The sequence below is a fragment of the Stegostoma tigrinum genome, chromosome 5, assembly GCF_030684315.1.
Source record: "Stegostoma tigrinum isolate sSteTig4 chromosome 5, sSteTig4.hap1, whole genome shotgun sequence".
Classification (NCBI taxonomy): Eukaryota; Metazoa; Chordata; class Chondrichthyes; order Orectolobiformes; family Stegostomatidae; genus Stegostoma; species Stegostoma tigrinum.
The window spans coordinates 62,495,834-62,518,132 of record NC_081358.1 but is presented as its reverse complement, the minus strand read 5'-3'; the positions used below and the strand labels follow the sequence as shown (position 1 = coordinate 62,518,132).

At 38.6% G+C, this 22,299-nt stretch overlaps 1 protein-coding gene across 4 annotated transcripts in view; it reads left to right on the top strand.

Annotated features, from left to right (window-relative positions):
• zfpm2a (zinc finger protein, FOG family member 2a) overlaps positions 1–22,299 on the top strand; it is an 825,184-nt gene that overhangs the window by 548,056 nt on the left and 254,829 nt on the right. Inside the window, exon 1 of one of the 4 annotated variants that reach the window (XM_059646029.1) lies at positions 16,623–16,736. The exons of the other annotated variants lie outside the window; for them this stretch is intronic. Within the exon in view, the coding sequence (XP_059502012.1) occupies positions 16,707–16,736 (30 nt within the window). The 5' untranslated portion in view covers positions 16,623–16,706. Of the gene's footprint in view, positions 1–16,622; positions 16,737–22,299 lie in introns of those variants that run through there. 4 annotated transcript variants of the gene reach the window in all.

Here is a 22,299-nt window from a genome sequence, read left to right as displayed (position 1 = left end):
TGAATGTTCATTAATTGGAGGATGAGGAGGGAGAGCTAAGTGGGTGCCACAGAAATGATGGTGTTACTCAATCAATATTTTGCCTCAGTCTTCATGGTCGAGGACATTAGTACCATTACAATAGCACCTGGTATTGCAGAAGTTATAGAAAGGGAAGAACTGAGAATAGTCATTATCACAAGGGGAAAAGTATTGAGCAAATCATTGAAATTTGAAAGCAAGCAAGTCTCAAAGGCTTGATGACCTGCATTATTGGGTAAAAAAGGAAAAGACCAGAGAAACATTGAATCCTTTGGTTATAATACTCAAAAATTCCCTGGAGGCAGGAAAGGTTGCAGTGAGTTGGAAAACATGCTAACTGAACACCCTTATTTAAAAAGGGACAAAGAAAGAAAGAAAGAAGTTACAGACCAGTTACTTTAACATGTGTCATTGGGAAATTATTAGAATCCACTGTTAAGGACATTTGGAAAGCCAAAATCAATCCATCACAGTCAGCATGGGTTTATAAAAGGCAAATCATGTTTGTCTAATTTTCTAGAGTTCTTTGAAGATGTAACAAATAAGTTGGATAATGTGGATAATGGCGTTCCAGTAGATGTAGCATTTCTGAATTTCCAAAACGTGCTTGATAAGGTGCTGCCCAGAAAGTTAATTCCCCAAGAAAGATCACATGGGGTCAGGGGTAATTTATTAATTTTGATAATGGATTGACTAACCAACAGAAAGCACAGAGTCTGGATAAATGGATCTCTTTTCTTGTTGGCAAGGTATAACTAGTAGGGTGCCACAGGGCTCAGTCCTCAGCCTCAACTATTTACAATCTATGTTCATGATGTGGGTGCAAGGATAAAAAAATACAATAGCCAAATTTGCAGATAACGCTAAAATAGGTGACAAGTAAGTTACAATGAAGAAATAAGGCATTTATAAATAGATATGGATAGGTTCGGTGAATGGTCCAAAATTTGGCAAATGAAGTTTAATGTGAATAAATGTGGTTTATCCATTTTGGCTATTCATTCAGGGTGTCCTCATGCATGAATTGCACAGAAGAGCTGGGATGCAGCAATAGCAGGTAATAAGGAAGGCAAAAGAAATTTTTGCATTTATTTCTAAAGGAATAAAGCATAAATGTAGGGAACTCTTGCTGCGACTAAAGAAGCCATTAGTAAGAATGCACCTGGAGTATTGTGTACAATTTTAGTCCCCTTACTTAATGAGGAATGCTGTTATATTGGAGGCAGTTCTGAGGATGTTCACCGGGCTAATTTCAGAGATCACAGTTTTACCTTATAAAGAAAAATGGGGCAGATTTGGCCTATACTGTCTGGAGGTTAGAAGAATGAGAGGCGATCCAGTTGAGATAAGTAAGGTGCTAAAGGGGATTGACAAAGTAGATGTAGAGTGAATGGCTCCTCAAAGTGGGCATTCTAGAACAAGAGGTCGTAATTTTAGGATAATGGGTAGCAGATTTCAATGTCTTCTCTAAAAGAGGCATGAATCTGTGGAATTCACTGCCTCAGAGTGCAGTGGATGCTGGGATATTGAGTTAAATTTATGAGGGAGAGAGACAGACTTTTAATTAGTAATGATTTTAACAGTTATGGAGAGTGGACGGGAAAATGGATTGAGTCTGAGATGAGATCAGCCATGACCATTTCAAATGTCAAACAGGCTCTGAATTGCCTACTCCTGTTCCTAGCTTTTTATTGTTTTTATATCAACCATAGAATCCAGTCATTGCATAATGAAAGGGCATGCTCTGTTTGATAATTTGCTAAGTTGCAAACCCATTTTGACTGCCACATCATATGGTACCTTATTGTCATTTTCATCATCATTCAACCAGCTGTATTTTTTTTTACTTCCTCCTGCTCAAGATTTCCCTATTGATCTTCCAAATTCCGTCCTGCATGAACTACAAATTTTACCAGATATTGATATCTGATATCCTGTGTTGCATTGAATATATCACTTTATTACTATTCTTCTTGTCAGACATCATTTCTTCCTCCTCCATCACGACTTTACGTTCAAAATCCTCAACTCTTATTCAAACCACTTTGCAGCCTGAATTTTTCCTGTGACTCCAAATCTCTCAGACTCCATACAGAAATGCCAAATTTGAATTCTAACCTCCTCTATTCTGTTAATCAGAAACCTTCAGCCATTCATACATTGTAAGCCTTTTGCCAAATGCCTACTCTTTGCTATCACTTTCTGAATATCAAAAGCCACCAACAAAACACATATGTTGAACTTTCTCCTCCCCAGTATTTCTGCTTCTTTCACTTTCTGCATTCTCATTTGTCTTGGAAATTTTAAATGCATTAAAATTTTTTATGATTGAAAATGACTGCCTGATGTTTTCAGCTCATCGTTCTGCACTGATGTTACTCTTCCGTTATTAATTAATCAACTGTGATGATACTGTGAATTTAAGAGTTGTGCTTGTCCTGGTTTCTTTTTTTAATGAAGAGAAGTTAAGACTGAGGCATTGAGTGGGCTGTTCCTGGCAATAAAGTAAGCAACTTGTGAGGCCTTGAATTTTTTTAAAGTTGTAACAACATAAGTAACATGAAGGACTGGGATCAAGCTTCCACAGAACCAGGATTTTAGATTAACTTTTGGGGTGACACAGCAGCTCAGTGGTTAGTACTGCTGCCTCACAGTGCCAGAGACCATGGTCTAATTCCAGCCTTAGGCAACAGTCTGTGTGGAGTTTGCACATTTTCCCCATGTCTGTGTGGATTTCTACCTGATACTCCAGTTTTCTCCCACAGTCAAAAGATGTGCAGGTTAAGTGGATTGATCATGCTAAATTGCCCATAGTGTCCAGGAATATGTAAGTTAAGTGGTTTAGCCATGGGAACTACAGGTACAGGGTAGAAGGGTGAATCAGTGTTGACTTATTAGGCTGAATGGCCTGTTTCCACACTGTGTGGATTGTGTGATTCTTTTAACTTTCAGTAGTTACTGGGTCTCAGAGCTGGATGTGGGAGTTACTATTTCTCTCTCTCTTACAGCAAACAGCTCGAGTTCTCTTCATGATGCTAGAATTGCATGTGAGACAATCTATTTTACTGAATTTGCATTTGCTAAGGGTGTGATTGTGGAATGTTACTTTTTGTAATAGTTGCTGTTTAGTAGTTAAATAATTTAATGTTCTGTTAAGTTTTCCAATAGGTTAAGTTATTCCAATTCTTCTTTCTTTCATCTGTACTTTAGCTGTAATGCATAATAAAATGTGTTTTGCTTCAAGCGTGTTAGTTTAACCAATCAAATAGCATCTGGAACACAACACCTTACACTTGCCTTCAAAAATAAGAAAATGTTGGGGTCTAGGCTATCTTATTAATATATTTTTAGGGGGTTTAGTCTGATCCAAAACCTAAAACTTTCATTCTAAATCCTGACATTGAGGCTACAGGATGATAGGATGAGCAGGTGTTCTACAGAGATGTTCATTGAACCACACATTCTTATTCCAAACCCAACTAGACAGTACTCCTGCTGTGAATATATTGATTTTTTAAATCAATATCATGACAAATTTCTGTGCATTTGCACCTTGTGGTGATGATATTTGCTTAATGTTTTCACCCACTGATTCAATTTGCAGTCAAGTTCATCTAAACTTTAATGTCTTCAACCGAACCAGTCTAAATTGTCTCGAACATTAAATGAAGAACTGCGAATGCTTGGAGATCTTTCTTCCCACAGATGCTGCCAGACCGGCTGAGTTGTACCAATAATTTTTTCTTTTGTTCTAAAGTATCTCTGACCATTTTGATAAGGCTATCTTGTCATTTTATGTTTGACATTCGAGTTCAGGTTTTCACTTTGCCACCTTTACAAAAACTGTATAAGCAGTGTAAGTTGCATTGCAATCGTGAAATTACTTAATTTACTGTCAAAGAAAATGTGTGTTTTATTTGTTATGCACATTATTACATGATAGCAACATAGAGCAATGATTCTGTTTGATTGCTGTATGCATTTTAATCTTCCAACTTAAATTCAGCATTTCATTGTGCTCCTCCAAGTGACCAGTGATAAAGTGACATTGGAGAAACTTAAAATAGCTATTTCCACTTATAGTCTCGAAGAGTGGTTTTAGTAAGGTGACTAGAAATAGTACAGTATCAAAATTCTGTCCGAGCTATGTATCATTTGTGGAAAACATCGCACATCACAGTTATCTTTTGCATTGACGTAAACAATCTGTGAATTCATTCAGTGTTTGGTATTTCCACTTCTATTTTATAAGCTGAGTTATATTGAGCTTTTCTTCTAAAAATGTTTCTGATTACAATAAGAAAGAACAAAATAAAGATCCAAAGTCTTCAGTTTAGTGTTTCCAAAGAAAGTTTGAATGGTGCAGAAGGAAAAATGAGCATTTAAAATAACAAACAAAGTGACAAACAGCAAAATTAGGCCATAAAAGCAAAGGGATAATGAATTTCAAATTTATAAGATTTTGCCAAGGCATGTTAGGGTAGGGAAAATATCCAGTGAGTCATGGACACAGTGAGAAAGAAGCACGTTGATTATATGATTTGAACCTGAGAGGAACAAGTGTGGAAAAATTAGAGGACCAGTGGCTTTAGTGCTATTGGTAAACTAAAGACAAGAATAGACAGCAATGGTGGTAGGGGTGCATTTGCGTTGCATATTGGGAGGGCTATGTTTACCAGAAATAATTAAACAAATAGCTTGATAGTAAAAAAAAATCACTTTTTTTTCAATTTGACAACTAATTCAATCTGAATATATTTATGTTTAAAGGACTTTCTCGCTATTATAAAGGTTTTACCACATTTAACTACTTATGAGGACACAGTATCATCATTGATGATAGTGTGATATTGTTGTATACTCATCACATCAGTCATTTCAAATATGCGGGTACGGACATGTTGTGTGAGACAGGAAAGGACTGAGTGCTGATCGTTTACTACTGCATTAGCTAGTAAGGTCCGGCCAGAAAATAATAACAAACATAAGTTGAAGCCACTTTATCTGAATGTGTGGGGCATGTGGTTCACAAGGTTCTTGCACAAATAGAAATAACTCATTTAGATCTAATCATCAGTATGGAGATATGAAATAATTTAGGAAGTAAATATTCCAGGGTTTATTACATTTTCAATCTCCTTTTTCCTCTTGAGCCTTCCAAAGTTTCTTTGAAGAGACTGTCATAATAGGAAACTGGGGTGCGGTGCGGTAGCTCTGCTAATAATGTAAAAGCATCTTGGCTCAGAAAGTCCAGAACTAGAAATAATAGGGGTGTAGAGTAGAAATAGTGTGGATCAGAAAATGCTGGTGGGTGTAATTCTTAGGCCATCTACCAATGGCTTGTCATAGGGCTGAGCATGAAACATGAGAAATATTATAATACTAGGCATATTTAATATTCATGTAGACTGCAAATATGGCAGTGATGGGACATTTGGTCTTTTCCTGCTTCTTTTTCTAATGCCCTAAATTCTCCTGCTGCAATAACCAAGCTGTTTTGCCTGTCAGATTTTGAAAACCTTTCTAATTAGATTCCTGCCCCTGTACTTTCTCTAGAGCTTTTTTTTCAGCTACCTGTTCAATTGTCTTTTCAGAGTTAATTTGAAGTTTTTATCCTGTCAGGCAGTGCATCTCAGATTAAAACAATTCAGAGCAGTTCTGTTTTGTTTATACTAATTCTGATACTTCTGCCAATTTGTCATAATTCTGTATCATCTGATTATTAATATTTCTGATACTGGACACTGTTTCTCATTATTTGTTCCATTAAAGCTGTTCAAAACTTGGAACACCTTGCTCAAACCTACCAGGAGCCTTCTCTTTTGTAAGAAGTATAACTTCACTTTATGCAGCCTCTCACACTTAACTAAAGTACTTCATCATTAGTTCCATTCTAGTATATCTTCTTTTCAGCCTCTGCAATGCTTTTCCATCTTTCATAAACTGTGGTGACTGGAGTTCCTCTTAAAACCAAAACAGCAGTTCATTGCAAATCGGAAAATATCTGTCAACACTTGTTCCCTTTATCAATACTTTTTATTGGATGCACATTTCAAGTAGAGTACAGAGTTCTGAGTATTGTTGAAAAACATGGATTTTCTTTAAATTGTTTATCATGCACTCATCAGGACAATTTCCTAAAATTGCTAAAGAGAAAACAATGTTCGTACTATGTAAGAACAAGTCTAAACAGAGCAAGATGGTTAATTGTCAATCATCATTAACTGGTGCATTGTCATAGCAACACCGCTATCAATCCAAGACATTTTTTCTAACCAATAAACACTTTCCTTTCATACAGTAAAAATGTGCTTTTTTTTCACTTTGGTATTTCTTGCAAATTATCCTAATGAGCGTGCAACAAAATCTTTTGACAAAATGTATCTTTTTCAGCAATATTACAAATATTAAAAATTATTTTTAAAAATGCTAGAGATCAAAAATGACTATTCCAGTTCTTTCTGCTGGCCCCAGAATCTTGATTGTATTTCTGCTACTCTATTTCCAAGTCTTATTTTGGTGGCTGCCTCACCAAATATTCAACCAGATCCTCTTTTAATTAACTATTCGGTGACAGAATCGTTATAGCTCAGAAGGACGCCATTCAGTCCATTGTGAATGTACCACCTCTCTTAGCAGTTTAACTTATTGACAATCTCCTGATTTTTCTCCTGCAACCCTGCACGTTGTTTCTGTTTAAATAATCATGTAATGGCCTTAAATGCCTCATTTGTACTTGCCTCTAACATACATCTCGGCGGTACATCTAACTACTCACTGGATTCACTAACTACTGTTGATTCAGGAGCTTTTTACAAATGGCATCTAGGAGCTGAGTCGGGGATTATTGACCTTACTTACAAGCTTGTAAATTTTCATTTGTGTTATTTTTAAGGTTGTGGGCTAGTTTGCTTTGAAACCCTACACCCCGTCTTCCTCTGCAATTGTCATGGATTTGTGCCAGCTTTTATAAACATCATTTCTGTGAGCCATTCAGAAACATTATCAATGTTCTAAATCTCCATCACATGTCCCCATCTTGCTGACATATACCACTCCATGTCCAACCATCCACCAAACACTGTATGGAAGCCGTGAAACCATTAGTAGCAGCCAGACACATGAAACAATGCTTCAGAAATGGAATTAACACTTAACTTTTCAATGGATTACCTCAAAAACAAACTTCATTTTAACTGCATGACAATGAAACTGTCAAACAACCTGCAATTACATAACCTTGAGCATTGTGAAATTGATTGAGATCAGTCAGCCGGACGTGTTAATTAAACTGAGATGCAGCTATTTCAACAAACTAATGCATTTCTGAGTTCCCAGCCAATGATGCTAAGCTGAGAGTGTTGAAACCATTGAGCTCTTGCTTGATTTGCAGCTCTAGTGTTCTAATCACAATTTCACAGTTTATTTTACAGGAACTTAAGTGGTTTCAAGTGCTTTGAGATTTCAGGTCTTGGAGCTTTAAAGGATCTGGACTTTTTTCCACCCTGTAGTAGGAAGAAGTTTTTCTTTACAGTAACAGTGAAAAGTTTTGAATGAAACTTTTTTTATACTTTCAATGCCATTATAGTGTTCATTTTTGCCACACAGTAGGTGAACGGGCACAGAAGTACCATAATAGTGCAAGGGACGTATGAGAGACCATGTGGGTGTTTGGGAGCCTTTTCTTGTCACAGTGATGGTTAGGGGCATAAGGAGGCACAAATGGAACATGGCAAGCGTAAGACACATTGGAGGGGGATGTGGAGTGACCACATAGGCGTGGATCATGAATGAATTGGTCCATTTAAACTCAGTGTACAGGATAATAAGATCAAAGTTTCTCATCAAGAATGACCTCAATCCGCAATTTGTGTTTCCACAAACCTTTTGCGGTTGAGCAAATGGTGCTTAAGGTATGTAGAACTGTCAAGCTGTGAAGTTGTTTCACTCTCTTGCCCTTTAAAATTTGTAGCAAAATAAACTGTTTGCCTGTGTCCATTTGAGTAAAAAAATTCTATAAGTTTCATTAGTTGTTCGTTGATATAACCCTTAGTAGTATTCTTACAGGATTTTGACAGTGTGGGAGGGGGAGTGGTAAACTGAAAGTTAACAGCTTAATTAATCGCATTGGCTCAAAGTAGTTGTTGAAGATATGGATATCTTTGCTGTAGTTGTGAATACAAATCATTTGACTCTCTCAGGGAGTTAAGATCTTGAAAGAATTTTTGAATTTGTTTTCTTAGGAGAATTTTTTTCTCATAACGTGAATATTGTAAATAAATATTTAGAATGCTATTGCATTTTGGTGCATTACGACCTACATGGCATGCCTACAGGTGACTTGGCATGGAGGATGTAAGAGAAAAGGGTAGTGTTTGGGAGTCATGAGTTGGCATGAAGTGGGCATAGGAGGTAGGTGGAGCCCTGGAATAAATAGGGAGTCATGTGCTGACATGAATAGGCATGAAGTAAGTAAAACAGTTATAAGGCCCTGCGGTTTGGCGGCAAGGAATGTGTGAGTGCATAGATAGAGGGAAGGGATGGGTGAGTGAGAGGATGGTTAATTAGGAAGGATAAGGTCTAGAGTATCTAATATTTAACCTGAGAGATGCATGGTGTCCATGGTGACTTGGCCAAATGGATTCAGAATTGGCTTGATCATAGAAGGCAGATGGCAGTGGTGGACGGGTTTTTGTCAAGTTGGAGGCCTGCAACTAGTTATGTTCTATCCTGAAATCTCTGATGTTTGTGATATATATAAATGACTTTGTTGAAAATGTAGATGGGCAAGTTAGTAAGTTTTCAGATGATACTAAGATTGGTGGATTTGTGGATAGTGTAGAAGTTTGTCAAAGGATACAGAGGGTTTTAGATCAGTTGCAGATATTGACAGAGAAATGACAGATGGGGTTTAATCTGGGTCAGTGTGACGTGCTGCACTTTGGGAGATCAAGTGTTAAGGAAAAGTACACAGTTAGCGGCAGGACCCTGAACAGCATTGATGTACTGAGGGATCTTGGTGTTCAAGTCCATTGCTCCCTGAAAGTGGCCATGAAAGTAGATTAGGGTGGAAAAGAAGACACATGGTATGCTTGTCTTTATTGGTCAGAGAATTGAATGTTGCAGCTTTACAAGACTTTGGTAAAGCCATATTTGGAGTATTGCATTCAATTCTGGTTGCTATATTACAGGAAGGATGTGGCGGCTTTGGAAAGGGTGCAGAAGAGGTTTACCAGGATGCTGCCTGGATTTAGAGCATGTGAGCTACAAGGAGAGGCTAGAGAAACTCAGGAGTTTTCTCTCGAGTAGTGGAGGCTGAAGGGAGACTTAACAGAAGTCTATAAAATTATGAGATATATAGAAAGAGTTTACAGTCAGAATCTTTTTCCCAGAGTTGAAACATCTAAAACTAGGGGGAATACACTTAAGGTGAGAGGTTGCAAGGATTTTACACAGAAAGTGGTAGGAGTCTGGAACGTGCTGCCAGTGTGGTGGTAGGGGCAGAGATGATAGGGGCACGTAAGGAACTTTTAGATAAGCACATGAGTATGCAAGGAATAGGGGTATATGGGCCATAGGCTGACAGAAGGGATTAGTTTAATGTGGCATCATATTTGACAGAATATCATGGCTGCATGTCCTGTTCTTGTGCTGTACTGTTTGATGTTGTAAAACTACAGGGAAGTAGTCCTGGAAATTTTCTGACTCAGATGTCTGCCTACAGAGCAAAAATATGGTTCCACAAAATCTGTTTGAGGGAGTAACACAGCAGTTACTCAGCATATAATTCTAGCCAACACTTCTTTTCAAATCACCATTATGTCTTTTGTTCACCATTTTTCCATGATCTGCTTTCTCATCATCTTCTTCATTAGAGCTGATAAGACCTCTGCCTTATACTTCAGCTCATACATTGTTACAATTCACTAACAATATTGGTTTTTCGAAGTCTTTTTATTTTGAATGTGTGATGGGAGATGGTGGGGCAAGAGACAAGACATTTGAGCCAAATTTGCTAATATTACAACCAGCATCAGAAACTTTACAGCAATAATATATATATATAAATATGATCTTTAATGTATTAAACTAGGGAAGGCATTGTATGAATCACAGAAAGATGATATGTAGGCACAACAGGTAATAAGGAGGGCAAGTAGAATTCTTCAATTTATTGCTAATGGGAAACAAAAAGAATAGACTATAAACATAGAGACATGAATATTTGGTTAATGGTAGAGAAGAATGTCTTAGGTTACAAGAAAGTAATAACAGCTTGGTCAGATGTATAGAGCAGTATAACGTGGAATTTAATCCCGAAAAGTGTGAACTGATAATCTGTGGAAGAAAAGGAGCACTCAATGAATGGCAGAATACCAGGAAGCTGAGAGGAATGGAGGAATCTTAGGGTGCTCTTCCATAGACCCCTGATTAATAGATTAAAAGGATAGTTAAGAAGGTTTCTGAGACACTTGCCTTTATGGTTTGTGGCATAGATTATAAGATCAGGCTTTGTTAGGGCTATACAAACCTTTAGTTAGGCCACATCTGGGGTACTGCGTGCAGTTCGGGTCACAACAGTATAGGAAGGATATGAATTCACTGCAGAGGTTGCAAAGCAGATTCACCAGAATGTTGCCTGGGTTGGAACATTGTAGTGAAAAAAAATTTGGATAGACTTGGGTTGTTTCCTTTAGAGCAGACAAGTTTGAGAGGGGACCTGATTGGAGCGCTTAAGATTGTGAGGAGCATGGGCAGTGTGAGTTGGAAGCAACTGTTCCCCTTTGTTGAAAAGTCAATAATGAGGAAGTATAATTTTAAGATGAAAGAGGAGATTTATAGAGTATTGGAGGAAATATCTTTTCACCCAGATGGCGGTGGGAGTCTGAAATGCACAGCATGAGAAGGCAATAGGGATCAGAAATCTCACAACCTTTAAGAAGGATTAGTGTGGTTAGGTAATTTTTTGTCAGTATAGACTTGATGGGCCAAAGGGCCTCTTCTGTAATGTATGATTCTATGACAATGAAAGGCTTGTCTTATAATGAGAAATTGAGTGGTTCAGGCCTTATAAACCTGTTGGACTGTAATATTGTGTCGTGTGATTTTTGACTGGGTTTAGAATAATGAGAGGAGATTTAATTGAGTGTATAAAGTGCCAAAGGGAATTGAAAGTAGACATATAGTGACTATTTCCCTTTGTGGGGCAATCTAGAATGAGAGGTCATAGTTTTGTGCTAAAGGATGACAGATTTAAAACAGAGATGAGGAGGAATTACTTCTCTCACTCTGTGTAATTCAGTACATCAGAGTGCAGTAGATGGAATAGATTTTTAAATTAATAACAGGTTAAAAGTTTATTGGGAGCGGGCAGGAAAGTTGAGTAGAGGCCAAGTTGAGATTAGCCATGATTGTATTAAATGGCAGGGCAGTTTTGAGGGAATGAATTACCTGTTCGTGCCCTAATTCTTATTTCAGAGGAACTATTATATAGAGGCATATAAGGAGATACTTACTCAAAAGACTAAAAGAGAGAGTTTAGAAGGAAGGGCTTAAAGGAGGGAAGTACAGTAGACTGGTAGACAGATGTAGGGAGGGAATTCCAGAGCTTAAGGTTGAGGTAATTGAAGGTTAAGCCACCAACCATGGAACAATTAGAAGGCCAAAATTAGAGAAAAACAGTCATCTCAGAAGATTTTTTTGTAAATTGTAATTGTTGGGATGTGGGCACTGCTGATGAGCAATGTTGCTCCATCACTAATTTTACTTGAGCTGAGTGAATTACTTGGCTACTTCAGAGGGCACTTAAGAGTTAACCACATTGCTGTGAGTCTGAATGTTGGCCAAAACAGGTAAGGACAGCAGATTTCCTTCGCTAAAAGCAGTTAATGAACCAGATAGATTTTTACGATAACCACTGGCATTTTCATGGTCACTATTATTGAGACTAGCTTTTAATTGCAGATTAATTTTATTTAAACTCCGCCAAGGTCCAGGATGGGATTTGAACCCTGGTTCCCAGAACATTAACCTAGCCCAGTGACAGAGCCATTATGTCACCATTTCCAGCAAATAAAAACTATCTCAGTCAGTAGAGAATCTGACCATCTTCCCTTGACTTTCAATGGCAACAGCAACACTGAATGGTAGCTAGTGACATTACCACCATATCTGTGTGGGGCTGGACAACATTACAGGGATAGGGAGGAGCTGGACTATAAAGATAATTGAAAGCACAGATGTGAATTAGGATTAAAGGCAGGATTTATCAGATTAAAGGCGGGATTTATAGGATTGAAGGCAGGATTCTTGGCAGTGTGGAGGAACAGCGGGATCTTGGTGTTCAAGTGCATAGCTCCCTCAAAGTTGCCACCCAGGTGGATAAGGTTGTTTAGAAAGCATATGGTGTTTTGGCTTTCATTAACAGGGGGATCGAGTTTAAGAGCTGCGAGGTTATGCTGCAGGTCTACAAAACCCTGGTGAGAGCACACTTGGAATATCGTGTCCAGTTCTGGTCACCCTGTTATAGGAAAGATGCGGAGGCTTTGGAGAGGGTGCAAAGGAGGTTTACCGGGATGCTGCCTGGACTGGAGGGCTTGTCTTACGAGGAGAGGTTGACTGAACTTGGACTTTTCTCTGTGGAGAGAAGAAGGAAGAGAGGTGACCTGATCAAGGTGTACAAGGTAATGAAAGGCTTGATAGAGTCGATAGCCAGAGACTTTTCCCCAGGGCAGGATTGACTGCCACGAGGGGTCATAGTTTTAAGGTGTTAGGAAGAAGGTATAGAGGAGATGTCAGAGGGAGGTTCTTCACCCAGAGAGTTGTGAGCGCATGGAATAGTTTGCCAGTGGTAGTCGTGGAAGCAGAGTCATTAGTGACATTTAAGCGACTGCTGGACATGCACATGGACAGCAGTGAATTGAGGGGAATGTACGTTAGGTTATTTTATTTTTGGATTAGGATTATTCCACGGCACAACATTGTGGGCCGAACGGCCTGTACTGTGCTGTACTTTTCTATGTTCTATGTTCTATATTCTATGAATTTTAACATCAAGTTTTTGCTTGATTGCAATCCAGTGTAAGCTTTGGAGTACAATGAAGATATATGAATGAGACTTGATGCAAGTTCAGACACTACAGACAGAGTTTGGTATGATGCATATTTGCAAAAGGATGAATAGATAAGAACATAAGAAATAAGAGTAGGAGTAGACCATTTGAACCTCTGCATCTACTCTGCCATTCAATCAGAATATTGTGACATTTCCTGCCTTCTCCCCAAAATCTTTGATTTTCTGGCCAATCATTAATCTGTCTAACTCAGCTTTGAATACATTCTATGATCTAGCCAGGAATTCCACAGATTAATAATTTGCTGAGGAAAGAATGTCGTCCTCATCTCAGTTCTGAAATAAAAGCCATATCAGAATTGAATGGTGTACTCTGTTTCTCGGCCCAAAAACACTGCTGAATTTCTTCTGTATTTCATGCTTTTATTTTAGATTTCTAGAATTTTGCTTTTTTCCTCCTTATCGATGTCTTAAATTGAACCCCTTATGTGGAGGTGCAGCATTCGTCCATCCATTCATTAAGCCTCAAGAATATTGCATGTTTGAATGAGATCCTCTCGCATTCTTTTAAACTGCAGTGAGTATGAGCCCAGCAGGCTGAATGTTTATTTTCATAAGATAAATTCCTTCATCCCAGGAATCAGACGAGTGAATCTTCTCTGAATTACCTTCAACGCAGATATACCTCCCCTTCAAATAGGCTAACACTACATGATTGCTTTCTATGTGTGGCCTCAGCAATGCCCTGTTCAGTTATAGTAAGACTTCATTGCTTTTATACACCAATTCTTGCAAAGGAAACTAACGTTCCATTTTCTTGTATAACAAAGTGTGGAGCTGGATGAATACAGCAGGCGAAGCAGCATCTTAGGAGCACAAAAGCTGAAGTTTCAGGCTTAGAACCTTCATCAGAAAAGCTTAGGATATAATACCAGAAATGTATGTGCAGAAGAAAATTAATTTCAAATGATAATCTTGTGACATCCACAGCTATAACTGTGGAAGTGTGTCAGATGAGGAGGGAACATCTTCAATTGTGTCAAAGACTGAAGATAGTCATGAAGGATGAGAAAGGAAAGTTTACCATTGTAACTGTAACAAAGGATGCCAATTGTGACTTTACTGTCTGATCACTGTGGCACAGCAAAAACCTGATGAGAGTGATTCAAAAGAGAGCTCCAGCAATTGTGGGCATGTATTTGGGAAGTGACAAGACATGCAAGGATTTTGAGGGGAGAAATAGATTGGAGAATGTTTGGTAGCTTACAATGAGGGTAGGATGGTAGGATCAACAATTGAAGAGAGTGACATCTTTAGAATATCACCTAACATGGAGAACAGGATGAGAAGTTTCATTTAGTGCCCAGGTGGTAACTTGTGCAGGTTTCTATGAGTTGATATTTGATTTATTATTGTCACATATACTGAGATCCAATGAAAAGTATTGTTTTGCTTGCCAACCAGATGAAGCATACCTTACATAAGTACATTAGGGTAATAGAACAGAATTCAGAATATACCATTACAACTGTAGAGATGGTGCACAGAAATATCAAATCTAATATATTTGAGATCCATTCTTAAGTCTGATAACTGCAGGGAAGAAGCTGTTCTTAAATTTGTTGGCATGTGATTTCAAACTTTTATACCTTCTGCCCTATGGAAGAGGATGAAAGAGAGTATAACCACGGTGGGAGGGGATTTTAATTATATGGGCTGCTTTCCCGAGGCAGGGTAAAGGGTAGATGGAGGCAATAGAAGGAAGGTTGGTATTTTTGATAGACTGGGCTGCCTTCACAGCTCTGTAATTTTTTGTGGAACTGGGCAGAACAGTTACCATACCAAACTGTGATGCATCTGGATAAGATAATTTATATGGTGCACGAACAAAAATTGGTCAAACATTGTAGACTGAATTCATTGCTGAAATTCCTTAGACTTCTGCAGAAGTAGAGTCATTGATGAGCTTTCTTGATCATAGCATTGACATGGATGGACTAGAATAGACTGTTGGTGATATTTACTCTTAGTAGTTTGAAACTCTCCACCATTTCCACCTCAGCACCAATGATACAAACAGGGGCAGGTCCTCCACTTTGCTTCCTGACGTTGCTGGCTAGTTCCTTCATTTTGGTGTCATTGAGGGAGAGTTCATTGAATTTACACCATGCCACTTCAGCTGTCTATCTCATCCCTGCATTCTGTCTTGTCATTGTTTACAATCCAACCCATCACTTTAGCTTTATTGGATTGAATGAGCTTTATCGTCACATGTACTCAAATGAAGAGAGTGGAAAGTTTAGAAGTCACCACATTTTGGTGCTATCTCAAGTATAAAGGTAACCAAATACAGATACTTAAGAACAAATTCTTAAGAAAAAATAATTAGAAAAATAAGGAAATGAAAGGTCCAACATTACAGATCGTAGAACTAGGTTGGTAAAATAAAGAAATAAAACATTCACAATAACAGCCTTTTCAACCCAGTCAACGTCAGTTCCTTGCCTCCAGTAACTGTAAGGAAGACTTCTACCACCTCATTGCCACCTGTGTCAGCTCTAGCAATGTAGAAATCACCACACTTTAGGCACCGTCTTTTCACTACTGGACCCACCTCACTGACACCGCTGAACCCACACTCGCCTTAGAATCAGGAGTCGCCAGCTCCACTGCTACTTCTGCCTTGCCGATAACCAGAAGTCCCCACTCCAGTTCTACAGTGACTACAAACAGGAATCCTGGGCCCTGCTGCTGCCTCAATGACAACAGGAGTCCCCGATCCAGGCATAATACTGCCACGGCTGCCACATCAGTGCCAGGAGACCCCACTCCGGCCTCAGTGCAAACAGGAGTCCCTGACTCTGCTGGCAAGTCAAGAGTCCTCACTCTGAGCTCACTGCCACCAGGATTCCCGCAGATGTCACCTTGTCAATGCCACCATATTGAAGAGTCAGGCCTCACTGGTGCCACCATTCACTATCACTGGAGAAGCTTTGCTGACTTTGTGGCTGGCTTTGAACACCAGGAGGACGTCCTTGCTGCCACTGCAGCTGGTCTCGAATACCAGGAGGATGTCTTTGTTGCCAATGCTACTGGTGTCAAACACGAGGAGGATGGCTTTGCTGCTGCCACCTCCAATTGCACGCAGCAATAGCTACTCCGCCTTTATCTTTAATTGAACATCGATGCCACAGTCAAGAAAGCACACCAACACCTCTACTTCCTCGGAATGCTAAGGAAACTCAACATAGCCACAATGATTCTGATCAATTCTTATAGACCATAGAAAGCATCCTATTTGGGTGCATCATAATGTGTTATGGCAACTGCTCTGTCCAAGACCACAAGAAATTACAGAGCTGTGAACGTAGCCTAATCAACAAATTAATAAATGGAGGTAGAACAGAATTTGGCCATACAGTCATGACTATATAAGGAGTACAGTAAGGGGCTGAGTATGCAGCCTTGTGGGGCACCAGTGATGAGGATTATTATGTAGGAGGTGTGGCAATCTTTTTCCTTGTTCCATCAGATTTCTGAAAAAATGTTATAATTCTACTAAAAAAAACCAATGCGTTCTTTGTTTCATAACTAGATATGGAATTTACTAAATATGGATTTTTTTACTCCTGGAGAAAGAAGGGTGAGTTATAGTTTATATTTCTTACAGTGGCTTAAATCTGCCCTAAGGAAATTAGTATGAGACAGATGGATGTCAGATGCTATCAGACTTAGAAGTCTATGAATTTCCTACACTTGCTGGTTGTGCCAGTCAGCTAAAAAACAGAATGAAATGCTAAGTTGACCTGCATGCAGGTTATTTTTAATATATTACTAAGGACATAAAAATCTGGAATCCATGGAACAAAGATTGTTTCCAGTAAGCCCTAAATCTGATCAATTTCATTAGTCTGTGATTTGGAAAAGTATATTTGATCCAATTTTTCCTAGTGGATTCTTTATAGTGTGGTAGCTACTGAAACATAGCAATTAGAAGATAATGCTTGTAAGACATAATAACAGTGAAACTGTGCTGACACAGTTCAGCTAAAATGATGATTGAGATTTTCAAAAATTATTTCCTAACAATTTGCATGACTCTTGCTGTACTTTTATGTAAACCAAATGCTTTGATTTAATGTGAAAGCACCTGTAGAGTATATCAGTTTCTGCTTGAGGTTCTGGTAGAAAATTAGAAATCAGTCTCTAATCTTTCATCTTTTTTTCTTTATCTGGTCCAGATTTGCATCTTTCTGAAGGAAGGGGTTGGGTGTGAGTAAGATTGTGGGGAGGTATATTGACAGCAGATTGGGGAGGTGAGTGAAGGAGAGAAGGGGAATTGTCGGCCTTGCCAAAATGTGTGCAGTCTATTTTCTGCCAACATATGGATGTCTTTGAAAAGCGAGGTAATTAAAAAGTGATAATGGAGAAGCAAACTGCAAAGGGAATATTGAATTTTTTTATTAGTTCATTCTCACAGTGACAGGTATCTCACTTTTGCTCTTCAGCTTGCATTTTTCTATTCCGTTTTTGGGACTATTTGGTAATACAGAAGTGATTAAAGCAATTGGTTTAATTTTGCATCATCAGAAGCCTGCAGCTCATGATAAGTATATATAATCTACAAAATAATAAATTGTTCAAATGTATTTCCCATTTTGTTAAATATTCAGCTGGATGATAACAGAAGTTGTATAGAAATGACAATCTTTCTTCCTTTTTTTTGGTTTTTTTTTACTTTTGCTTATACCAGAGATCTGCTGTGAAACAGTCAGGGAGAGATCATTAGCTTCAAGTTTATGTGAAACCCAGGGTTAGAACTCTGTATGTCACCAGTCAGTTTCTTTACCTCTTGAGCTGATCAGAGGATCAGAGTATCAAGGAAGGATTAGTACCAACTTGGGATTTGTGTGATTGGTTAATTTATTGCGGTTATGGCAAGCCTTTCATCTACGGCAACATTTAATCAGGACAGGCACGGAGGCTATTACAGGTTGGTTCTTTTCTCAACTTAGGCTGGCTGCACCATCAGCTCTATCACAATTCCCCTGAAATTTCCAAATTATCTGGAACAGGGTTTATCCTCTCAGTAATAAAAATTAGAACAGATTTCTGATAGGGATGATGGCAGGGCTTTTTGCGTGCACAGGGCATAGTAGTGCAGCCACGTGCTTCAAAAAAATCATCTGGGTCTAAAGATGTGTAGGATTTATCACACTCTACTCTGATCCAAATCCACATGGCCAAAAATTTATATTAGATTTTATCAGGAAGGCCTAAGTCTAAAAAAAAAATCAATGGAGGTTATCTTTTATGTAACAGCAACTTGTGGAAATATTGATTTTCATTTTATAAGGAATCTGCTGCATGGGTTTGTAATCAGTGTCCTGCTGACTACTATGTATTTTTCTCTTTTTTCGCATCAGTGTTACAGAATTTTTTTTGCCTCCAATACCTAAGACCAGAAATTCAGCCACTTTGTTATAGATTTCACCCCACCACTCTTGCAAATGGCTGTTAATATTTTGTTAAATAGATAATTGCCTTAATCTGAAATTTTATTAAATGGTAGCTATATTGACAGAGGGAAGACCTTGCACCCTTGTTTATATGTGCAAGTGGAATGGGCTGCAGTTCAGTTCACCAATTTGCAAGTGAGTCCCTGAGGCTAAATAGAATATGCAAAACTGAATCTAGTGTTGAAAATCAAAGCTATTTTTATAAAAGTGTTTTTTTTTTAGCAAACACCATAAGGTAAACATTCATTTGTGTACCAAAATAAGGGTACATGAATAAAACAAAAACAGTAATTGCTGGAAAATCTCAGCAGGTCTGGCAACATCTGTGGAAAGAAATCAGATTTAACATTTTAGATCCAGTGACCATTCCTCGGAAGTGGCACATGGAATGATCTTTGCTCCCAAGTAAATAGGCTCAAGGCTCACTACTGTAGGCACCTAATGGGTAGCCCCAGGCAGTTCACTTTTAAGCTGGAAGAAGACCCGAAAATAGGCCACAGCGCCACTGGCAACAACTCTCAACTCAGTCCCCTGAAAGGAGAGAAGGAAGAGTCATAGAGCCATAAAGATGTACAGCATGGAAACAGACCCTTCCATCCAACTCATACATGCGAACCAGATATCTTAAATTAATCTAGTCCCATTTGCCAGCATTTGGCCCATAGCTTTCCGATTCATATACTCATCTATATGCCTCTTAAATGTTGTAAATGTACCAGCCTCCACCATCTCCTCTGGCAGCTCATTTCAGATATGCACCGCCCTCTGCGTGAACAGATTGCCTTTTAGGTCCTTTTTAAATCTCTCACCTCTCAACTAAAACCTATGCCATCTATTTTTGGACTCCCTTACCATGGGGAAAAGATGTGGACTGTTCACTCTATCCATGCTCCTCACGATTTTATAAACTTCTATAAGGTTACTCCTCAGCCTCCGATGCTCCAGGAAAAACAGTCCCAGCCTATTCAGCCTCTCCCTGGCAACATCCTTGTAGATCTTTTCTAAACACTTTCAAGTTTAACAACATCTTTCCTGTAACAGGGAAACCAACATTGAATAAGAATATGCCTCAGAGTGGCCAGGAATAAGACAGTTAGGAGGGAGAGCGATAGTGAATAAGATGAGGTGAAGGAAGAGGGACTCGCATTGATATGGCACCTTTCAAGATCACCAGATGTCCCAAATAGTCTTACAGCCAATGAAGCATTTTTGAAGTACAGACGCTATTGGTACCGTGACTCCTAATTTGTACACAACAAATGCCCAATGAAGGAAATGTGATAATATCCTGATAAATCTGTTCCTGTGGATTTTTTTTATCAATTACTTTGGATGTAAGCATCATCGGCAAAGCCAACTTTTGTTGCCCTTCCCTCATTACGCTTGAGATATTGGTGCTGAGCCTCTTAACTGCTGCTGTCCATCTCACATAAGTACATTCACAGTACTGATTACCAAACAATCCCAGTTTTTCTTTGTTGTATAAGACACTAGTCAGGCCACAGCTTGAATTTTATTTACTGCCCTGGTTATCACATTACAGGAAGGGCATAATTGGTCTTGCAAGAGTACAGAGGAGATTTAAGAGAATGCTGCCAGTGCTTGAAAATTGCAGCTATAAGGAAAAAATTGGATAACCTAGGATTGTTTTCCATAGAACAGAGGAGCTGAGGGTAACTTAATAATATTAATAATAAAAAATAATGTGCAGCTTGGATAGAATGGAAATGAAGAGCTGTTTCCCCCAAGTGGAAATACTGAGGGCACCGTTTTAAGGTGACTGAAGAATTAGGGAGAACGTAGAGAAAATCATTTCCACTTTTAGAGCAGTGGAGTCCAGAATTCACTGCCCAGTTTGATGGCTTAGGTGGAAACCTTCAACTCATTTAACAGGAGCTTGGATCTATACCTGAATCGTTGGCAGCTGTAAGGTTTTGGACCAGATTTCCAACCCTGGAAAGTGGGATTAGAATAGTTTATTCAGCTATCACAGACATATGTGGTTGTTTGGCATCTTTTAATTCTGTTACTTTTCTGTGGTTCTCTTGACACCAGGCACAATTTCTTTAGTCTTCTTCAATATAGTGCCATGGGATTACACTGTACAATATTACGCTGTAGTCTCAGACCACTTTCATGATTATCAACACCTATTTCCATGTCATCTGCAAACGGATTAATTATACCTTCCACATTCACATCCAAGTCATTGATGTACATAATAAGCAGCAAGGGCCTCAACATCAATTCCTTGGTTACAGGCTGTCAATCACAAAAATAAAATACAAATGTCAACCAACACCCTCTGCCTCTAATTTGCAGGCCAATTTTGGATCTGGTTTGCCAACTTGCCTTGGATCCCATGTGTCCTTACTATTTGAACCAGCCTTCCATGTGGGACATTGCCAGATACCTTACTGAAGCCCATGTAAACCATACCAACCACACAAACTCATTAATAAATGTAGTCATCTTTTTATAAAAAGTCAAGTAAATTAATCAGACAAAATCTCTTATATGAGAAGACCATTTTGTAAGAGGCTTGTCCAACCATGCTGCACCTGAAAAAACAGGTACAGATCACTGAATGTCTTGGCTTGCCTCTGTAATTTACATGAAAGTCAGATATTTCCTTCTGACTAGTCCTCCATTTTGGACACATAGCTTTAATCACTGTGCAAACTCTCTAAGAAAATTTTCGGGCAATGTACTCTAAGGAATCAATCTTTTTAGAGAATTTGTTATTTTTCCTTTCTTCACCACATGACAAAATAAATAATATAATCAGATGTTTAAGTCCCACTGTTCCCAAATCATTCCCCACCTGAGACTTTGTGTGTCAAAGGCTACCATAAACATAAGCTCAGGTGTTACAAGTGCCAGAAGAGATAGCCATGTTAATGCTTTCTTCTTGACTTTGTGACTGAACTGCATTGTGTAGCTTAGGCGTCATCTATTATGATTTGACAAGGAATCAAGAATTCAACAAGGATCACTATTCCATTGAACTATCAACTCCTTGTTAAAATACTCCTCATTTTAGGAAAACAGAAAAGCATGAGCAGACCAGTTAACATCTTGACTCACTTCCACCATTTGAACCTACCTGAAGAACTTTGCTGAACAAAACTCTGTCAGTCTCAGATTTCAAAATACAATTAATCTTGCAAAAGTCACTGTTTGAGAAAGACAATTTCAAACTTCTTTGCCGCAGTTCATGCATAGAAGCCTTTCCTAATTTCACTCTTGAAAAGCTGTCCCTATGTCTTATGCTAAAATGTGTTACTTAGATTCACTAATCAGTAGAAATAGAATTTTGACAATGGCATGTCCTTCCTGACATTGTACTCAGGCATGGACACCATTTATTCTTATTCTATTTAATTTCCCACATGATTGTGTTTAAAATCCAAATGCAGTAGCACATGCAATTCAGAGCTGAAGAAAACTTTTCATTGCAGGAAGGATAGTAAAACAGCCTTCTGGTCAAACAGAGGGCCTCTGTACCACAGGCACAATTTTCCTACCCAGCTACATCTCTCTTAACATAACACTTGAGAGCCGATAAAAGTGCCAAATGTTTTACCTTAAATCTTCACATTACATTGGTTTTACTTTATCCATGGTCATTTGTTGAGATGTGTTCTCTCAGAGAGCTAAATGATACACTTTATGACTGCCACACTC